General features: G+C 58.2%; 1 protein-coding gene across 1 annotated transcript in view; it reads left to right on the forward strand.

The window, feature by feature from the left end:
• Window positions 1-7864, forward strand: part of Alx4 (ALX homeobox 4) — a 37662-nt gene extending 29798 nt beyond the window's left edge. Inside the window, exons 3-4 of the mRNA XM_004627023.2 lie at window positions 4988-5116; window positions 6368-7864. Coding sequence (XP_004627080.1) covers window positions 4988-5116; window positions 6368-6697 — 459 coding nt within the window. The 3' untranslated portion in view covers window positions 6698-7864. The remainder of the gene's footprint in view (window positions 1-4987; window positions 5117-6367) is intronic.
• Window positions 7865-8554: the final 690 nt, after the last annotated feature.

Below are 8554 nucleotides of genomic sequence, written 5' to 3' on the forward strand. Positions count from 1 at the left end.
GTGGGTCCCGGGGTACTGTAGCCTTAGTTCATTACAGACCCTTCAACGCAGTGCTGACACGTGAATAACACAGAGCCACTGGCAATTTAGTCCAGAAACTTTCTCGTGAAAAACGGCCAATGTGCAAAGGCCTGGGGTTCGCAGTAGATGCACAGCTATCAGGTTCTGTGGCCACCGACGATGCAACCACGCCACGATATGGCAGGCTCATTCGCGGAAGGTCGGCAGTGTGGCGGTGTTGCACCAGATCACCTTGCATGTCCGCCCCCAACCTCAGCCCCAGCCAATGGGCTTGGAGATCTGTGGGGGCGGGCAGAAGAAGGGGCGGTGCTTGGGGAGTGCCTCACAGCGCTGGGCCAGAGGGGGTCAGGCCAGAGGGGGTCAGGCCAGTCGTCCTCCACTCAGGGTGTGTGTGCCTGAGTGTGCTGCACAGTGCGCCCCAGCAAGTGCGCGTGTGCCCGGAGCAGAGTTCAGAGGGTTACGAGAGTGACAGCTAGTCCTGCACAAATCATAGGAATGCGTGACCACGCGGCACTTTTCAGCCAGCACCGCGCAGCTACCACGGAGCATTCTCTCTGTACAGACTCACAAGGCACGATGGAAATGTGGAGGTGCGAAAATCTGAAAATACAGTATATTGAAAAACACACTGCCACAAATCCTCCCCCTCGGGTTTTGTTTTTTTTAATGTATTTACTATAGGGTCTTACTACACAGCCCAGACTCCTAGCGATTCTCCTAGGAGTTTTCAGCCTCCCCAGCGCTGGGATCAGGAGGTGTGGGCCACCACGCCCTGACTTGGTGGCCGGCTCAGCGTGCCCCAGGAGTGGGTCTGGAGTGGCATGTGAGACCGGGGATCAGACCCTGCTCCCTGCGCATGCCTAAGCAGGTGCTCTGGTCCGCTGAGCTATCTCACCAGCCTGCCTCCCCTCATTCTGAAAAAACATCCCATCATTCTTGTCCCTTTTCCGAAGCAGCTCTGGAGTCCTCTTTCATGAGTGTCTTTAGCTGTGCTGTCCTGGCTGCCTCAGTGTCCTCTATCAACTCAAAGTCTTTACCTCTCACGGTCATGTGGATCTCAGGGGAAGTCACATGGTGCCAGGTCTGGTGCATGAGGCCGAGGAGGGTGTCATTCTCCTTGTAGGCGCCTGCCCTTCCTATGGACGGCGCTTGGTAGCAGCATTCACGATTATTTTTTTAAATCACAACCTCAAAGACAAATAAGGACTTCCAGAACTGCTTCAGAAAGTGGCTAGAACACAAGACAAGTGTGTTTGAAAGCCCCAGGGTATATTTTGAGGGGAATAGATGGCAAACTTGTCCTTGGATGAAATAAACTTTAATTTTTGGTGCTGGGAATCCAACCCAGGACCATGTGCTTGCCAGGCAGGTGCTGTGCTGCTGAGCTACATCCCTGGCCCTAAAATCAAAGAACAGCGACTAAAAGTGGGCAGATAATTACATTACAGATCCAGGCCCCTTCAACCATGGGCTCCCTGGAGGGCAAAAAAGAAAAGGAAGCCCCGATCTGTTGCACAACCCAGGACAGAGTGCTGGAGAGTATCGCTTGATCTCCTCACTTGATAGGTGAAGAAGCAAGGCCCAGAGATGGCAGGGGTGGCTGGAGTTTGCAGAGGCCCAGCAGCAGCTCTGAGCCAGGGGTTGAGGACTGCGCAGCCGCCCAGGCTCCCTGTCAGCAGACGCTGGGCCGGGCTGCAACGCTTCGCTCTGTACAGAGCAGCAGGGTGGGTGGGATCTCCATGTGCGTCAGACCTCTGGGTTGAGCGGAGCCTGGCATTGCCATAGGGGATGTGGGGTATGATGGAACCCCCTGCCTGCCTCCGTGGAGTTTGTTTGTGGGGCCCATATTCAGCTGGTGGCAAGCCAGGTGTCCCATGTTAGGGGTGGTGGGGACAGGGAGGGGGTGACGGGGGTCCCAAGATGGACCTTTCCGGGGAAGAAGCCTAGGGTTTGGCCCTGCTCCAGGGGGCTGCAGGGGCCTCTCGCTGCTGTCTGGGATTCCAACCTCCACAGCTGGTATCTGAAGACAATAAGGCAAGGCTTCCCCACCCTGGGCCACCCCACCCTGGCCCCAGACAGGCTGCGGTTGGGAGGCCTTCGCCAAGACAGTTGGTTCCTTGCACAGCCTGGTCCTCCAGAGAGGCCTGTTGTGAGTGGGCCAGGCCTGGGTGGGCTGGGGAGCGGGGTGGTCCTGGGGCATGACATCAGAGGGACAGAGCGGCTCTCCTCTGGGCCGCAGTGGCGACAGCGGGGCCCTGAGGTCCAAGGGCTAAGCAGCAGGAGCCAGAGACTGAAGGAGTCTCAGGACCCACAGATGGGAGCGGAAGGGGACCCACTGGGGTGCCACTGCCAACTGCACTCTTGGGGGATGCTGCAGATCAGCCAGGGTGACTTAGCTTTGAGTCTCTTTCTCTTTAGGAGTATAAGTTGCAGCCCACAGCGGCCACCTTCCCAGGAGGGTGCTCACACATAGCATCCTTAGTTCTTTCCACGTCTTCATTCTCTTTCCTTGGCAAAAGTTCTGGTAGAGCTGATCTGAGCAGAAGCCCCAGCCTGGGGACCAAATGAGGGTTAAGTGTTCAGAAGAAGGCACTGGCACTGTCCTTAGCACCAGATAAATCCCAAAGGCTGGCCCTCTGGCCCAATAGCTCTCTGCCTCCCCACCTCCATCTGTCTGCCCAGATAACCCAGACCCCAATTCCCTCTTCTCCAGTCCCACAGTTCAACCCCTGCTCCTCTCCGCAGAACTGGATCCCTTGCCACACACCAGCCACCTTCTGTCCCCACCCCATCCTCCCTGCTGGGCCCGGGTTCCTCTGGTTCCCAGCAACACTATGTTCCCATTACAAGGGGACCCCGGACCCACAGAGACACTAGAGTTGCAACATAAACGTATCTTGCCTTGGCCCCACCCTCAAAGAAAGAAAGGAGGGTTCTATCCTGATGCCTCCTGTGGGCTCCCCACCCCTCCCCCCAAAAACCCTGGGAGGCTGAGGCAGGAGCGGAAAGATTTAGCTCAGCCTGCAGGAAATTAAACATGAAATGAAAACAAGCTCCTAGGATTCATGCTCCCACCCCCATTCCAGGCCGCTGATAAAGGGGGATCTTGTTTCACAGCCTGGAGGGGACCCGTGTGCCCTTGGTTCCCACTGGGCAGCCTGGCCAGGACCCCAGGGGTTTTGGGAGGAAAGCCCCCCCAAACCCCTGAGGCTGCAGGGCAGGGACTGTGACCCCGAGCCAGGTCTCCAGGGAGGTCACAGGAAGGGCGCTCTGCGTGTGGTGTGTGTGTGTACATGCGTGCACACACGGGCATGGGGGTTAGGAGAGGAGGGGAGCTGGGGGGCAGTGGGGAAACCCAGCACAGCTGTGCCCCACACCGACAGGACCTGCACCCCACCCCCTCTTTCTGACCTTTTTCTTCTGGCAAGAGACAACCATCCAGGTCTGAGCTATAAATAAACAAATGCAGAGTCCTCTAAGAACTCCAGGGCAGTTCCATCTGGCCCCCTGCTGCTCCCAAGTGGCACTGTCCCTCCCTGTGACAAATTGGCACAGACCCAGGTCCATGGTACAAGCGCAGAACCCGAGGCATTGGCAACACCAGTGGTCCCTCAGGCCCTCTGCCAGCCCCATAAGCCAGGCTGCATTTATGGGGAGGCATAGCCACCCTGGCTCCTTGGGGCTTGGGCAGAGGGGACAAATAGGGACTCTTTCCAGACAGATGCAGAGGGTGGAGGGGGAAGGAAGGCGCTGCCCACCAGCCCCAATATGAGCCAGACCTGGAGGAGCCTCACAGGGCTCTGTTCCCTGGGGGCTGGGTGCCAGTGCTCTCTTGCATCTGAGTCTCTGGCAGATGGTGCCCTCAGGAAGTGCCAGGGTCTGCACCAGAGCGAAGCTCAGCTTGGCAGGAAGCCAAGCCCACCTCATCTTCCTCTCTCACCCTCTCTGACACATGACCTGAGCCTTGGGATCTAAGCCAGCCAGACACTCTAGCCAAGGACAAGGACCCACTGCCCCATGGCTGAGGGCACATTCCACCCAGCCCACTCCTCTCTAGCCAGGTCCCCCCACAAGCTACGAGCAGTGACAGGGGGAGCCATCTCCTCCTGAGTGTCAGGCCTCACTGTCCTGAGCTCACACCTGAGACAACCACCAATGCTGCAGCTCCTACTCTCCTTTAGGAAGCCTTCCCCGACTGCCTCTGGTGCCCACCAAGCCCCCACTGTCCCTAGCGTGTCACCCATCGTCACTCGTGGAGTTCTGAGCTAGGAGACTTTGTATCCCACAAGGAGGCTGCAGAGGAGATGCAGCTGGTGGCAATTCTGGACCTGAGCCTGTGGACAGAGTCTAGGGAGCCATGAGCTTTTCGACAGAGCCATGGAGAAACTGGGTGTGACTGTCACCGTGAGAGCAAACCTGTGGCATGTGGGCCATAGCAGGCTGTTGGTGTCATCACTGGTCCAGGAGAAGGACCTTCTAGAGGGGACTTAGTAGCTTTTATCAGAGTGGCTGGAGAGCTGTGACCCACAGCAGAACGGCATGCTCTGTGTTGGGATTGGTTAGATGGCAGCTAAGGGGGTAGCTTGTCTCCTCCATGTGTGACATGTGCCACTCTTGATTTTGAAGCTTAAACAAACAGGGTTACTGGTCCAAGATCACACCTGTGGCTTCAGCTTTTCTTGTTTTTGCTTTTTTTTTTTTTGAGACAAGGTCTTTTCATCATTAGGCATTCCAGGCTGGCCTCAAATTCCCAGAGATCCTCTTGCCTCAGCCTCCTGGCTCTGGGATGATGATGATGATGATGATTTTTGCTGTAGTGCTGATGTGTGGAGATTAGCACCTCCAAGGACAAAGGCCAAAGTTAATGCTGATCTGTGGCCCCAAGGCCTCCACCCATGCAGTGTGACTGGTGGGGCTCAGAGAACACTGTCCCCCCGACCCCTATGATATCCACTTTATCTGGCAGGTCTGGTTCCAGAATCGCAGGGCCAAGTGGAGAAAGAGGGAGCGCTTCGGGCAGATGCAGCAGGTTCGGACCCACTTTTCCACTGCCTATGAGCTGCCGCTGCTCACCCGGGCAGAGAACTACGCCCAGGTAAGGCCGCGCCCTGGAGTTTCCCAGGCCTGGGTTGGGGTCACTGCCTCGGTGTCCTCGCTGGTGCCGTGGACATGATAGAAACATCTGTCTCAGTGCTGTCACAAAGTCTGTGAGTCTGCTTTCTTTGTGACTTGGTCACCAAAAGGCAGTTTGCGGTATCCCGTCCTCCCTGCCTCTGGCTTGGTCATCTTCCCTCCCAGACCTCAGTGAGGTGCAGAGGGACAGGTAGTAGTCTGGGTGTCCCCCACCCCCCCCACCGGCCAGGTCACACCCTCAGCTCCAAGCTGCTTCTCCAACCTCAGTAGCACACATTCTGCCCTGCTCTGGGTCCCCACATGCTCCATGGCTGGGGGAGGCTGCGGAATATGGAAGACTCCTGCGTGCACTAGCTGCACCCGCTCCGCTCCTCCACGTTCTGCCCCCCCTCCCCAGCCTCGGCTACCCCGAGCCCCCAGCCTTGAGGCCTTCTACCTGAGCTCAAAGCTGGAGGAAAAAACCTGAAATGAGGTGCTGTTCCCGTCACCAAGAGGCCTGGGCAAGAGCCTGGGGTGCGGCCTGGCCAGCCAGCAGCTGCTTGATGCCCTCAGAATGCCCTGCCAGCCTTGGGGACCCATCTCCCTCCCGTTCTGCATGGTACTTCATTGATACTTGCTTGATTGATTGCAGTACTAGGGTTTGAACCCAGGACCTTCTCACTTGAGCTGTTTCCTCAGCCCTGTTTTTATTTTGAGGCAGGGTCTTGCTGTGTTACCAAATTGCCCTGATGGGGCTTGAACTTGTGGTCCTCTTGCTTCAGCCTCCCAGAGTGCTGGGATTACCAGCGTGCATCACCAAGCCCAGCTCCTGTCTGCTTTTTAATATCTCCCTAGCCCTGCAGACATTTGAGAAAGGGCTTGAGGCCGCTGAGAATCCCGAGCAGAAGAGTCCTGGAAGCAGGTCCTCTGCACCTGCCTTCCTCCTGCCAGATCTTAGGGGGCACAGGAAGGTGGAAACAGAGTGGGGAGCTGCAGGAGGGAGGAAACGCAGGAGTGCTGGTGGGCATCCTGTTCAGCCTCAGCCCCTGTGGCATGAGGCAGTGCCGCCCCCCTCCCAAGGCTGTGCTCACATCAACCAGAAAAGTAGACTTTCTGTGGCTTGAAGTCAGCGCTCCTGCAGCGGGCCCTGGGAATCGGGGTGAGCCCATCTGTGTTAGGGCCCTTGGCCCCCCACCCTCCAGCCCACCTGACTGCTTTCTCCTCACTCCCCCAGATTCAGAACCCAACCTGGATCAGCAACAATGGGGCTGCCTCGCCCGTGCCCGCCTGTGTGGTCCCCTGTGACCCGGTGCCTGCCTGCATGTCCCCTCACGCACACCCCCCTGGCTCGGGCGCCAGCAGTGTCACCGACTTCCTGAGTGTGTCTGGGGCCGGCGGGCATGTGGGCCAGACACACGTGGGCAACTTGTTTGGGGCAGCGGGCCTCAGCCCCAGCCTCAACGGTTACGAGCTGAACGGGGAGCCGGACCGCAAGACCTCCAGCATCGCGGCGCTGCGCATGAAGGCCAAGGAGCACAGTGCGGCCATCTCCTGGGCCACATGACAGGGCCGCTCCTGGCCATCCCTGTGCCTGCCACGCCCGCACTTCCAGGACCCCAGCCTCCCACTCGACTTTGCTCATAGGCGCCTGGCCTGGTCTAGGGGCCTGACCCTCAGCACTTTCAGCCACCCCAAGTCTGAAGCCCTGAGGACCGTGGGAGAGAGGGGCACAGACCCTTGTGGCTCCCTGGCACTAAGGCCCTGACCTGTGCTCCCCAGTACTGGCAGTGGAGACAGCAAGGCACCCAGACCTGTGGCTTTTTGCCTGCTACAGGCTAAAGGCCCTTTTTGTCCCCTCATGCTCCTCCGCCTACCTGCTTTGACCTTGAGTCCAAGTTAGTTTCCCCTCCAAAGCAGACAGCAGTGACAGTCAATCTGGTCTACTTGTGCTGTGTCTGTCCCCATTTCCTGAAAGCACACAAATCCTGCCTCCTGGACTCCAGGCACTGAACTGGGCCCCAGAGACCCCAGCATGGCTGCCCTTGAGCTGGACACGCCCAGCAGTATAGGCCGGAGTGGGAGCTGGGGATCCCTTGCCATCCTGGAGGGTCGTCAGACCCTGGTGTTCTGAAACTGGTTCTGGTGGACACAGCAGGGAGAAGCCAGGACCCCTGGGGCCACCACGTGCTGGAAGAAGAGAAGCTCCAGGAGAAAGGAAGGCTGTAGGGAGGTGGCATTGCCGCCCCGGAAGGTCAGGGTGGCTCCGTCTTCTGTGTGCGTGGTGCTTCTGTCTCTCCAGGGCCTCTGCAGGAGCTCTGGGGTGCCTGTCTCTACCTGGCCTCCCCCTCCCCCCCCCCGCCTTGCTCTTGGAGTGAAAGGACCTATGACTTGGAATATATAAGCTAGGGCTAGGGCCTTGGTGGCAGGGGTCAAGAGCAGTGTCCTCAGGCTCTACCAGGGGACTCAGAGCCATGCTTGGGCTCAAGGCAGATGGCTCTTGCATCCTCAGCCTATCCCATCCTCAGGCACAGCCTCATCCCCAGTGGGTGGCACTCTGTGTTCCCCCAGGCCTAGGGGCCAGTGTGTGCCAGGCATGATCTTCCACAGGCTCTCAGAGCTACCCTCCTGCTGCTTCTGCCGGGCATAGTTCTGCCCCCATCTCTGCCTCATGGAGCCAGGCTTCCAGCCTGAAGAGACAGGACTCCCTTTTGGCTGCCTTGGCCAGGGCCTTCCCTAGCAAGAGTCAAACCTCACGGACGCTAGCTCTTGAGGAGAAAGGGGCCCCAGGCTGGAATTAAATGTCCCCTAAAGCTTGGCTTTCAGATGTTGGAGGATCTTGGAGTGACTCTTAGGAGCCCTTCCCTCATTCTGAGGTCCACTGAGATAACTCGCTTTCCCTACTGTCTGGCAAGGGCAAGGAGGGGCAGAAGGAAGGGCCAGCTCGGTTCCTTCTCAGAGCCCTCATGGCCAGGGAGGACGCTGGAGGAAGTCACTCACCCACAGAGAATCAGGGCCAAGAGGGTGGGGGAGGGTGAAGGCGGGCTTCAGGTGGTATCTTCTCAAGGGACCTCCAGAGAGATACTTTGTTCCTATGTGGGTCTGCTCCCAGGCCAGAGCCCAATCAAGCAAATAAATGTCAAGCCCCATGGTGGGGAGAAAGAGCCTCCCAGAGGAGGTGGATGGTCACGGTGCCTCTTCCCTACTGTGGCCGAGACGGGTTCAGAGACATCCCCTTTCCTCTCTCCAGAGGCAGCTACTCACCCCGGCCTGCCCACCGTCCAGGTCACCGAGTTGGAAAGGCTCTCAGACACCTCCTTGCTGACCAGTCCCCTCAGCCGGAGCAGAGTGACCCCAATCACTGAGACAGGACAGGGCCATGCTGCCCAGGCTCTAGGGCTTGGGCTCAGCTGGCCCTCAGGGT

The sequence above is a fragment of the Octodon degus genome, unplaced genomic scaffold, assembly GCF_000260255.1.
Source record: "Octodon degus isolate 3935 unplaced genomic scaffold, OctDeg1.0 scaffold00018, whole genome shotgun sequence".
NCBI lineage: Eukaryota > Metazoa > Chordata > Mammalia > Rodentia > Octodontidae > Octodon > Octodon degus.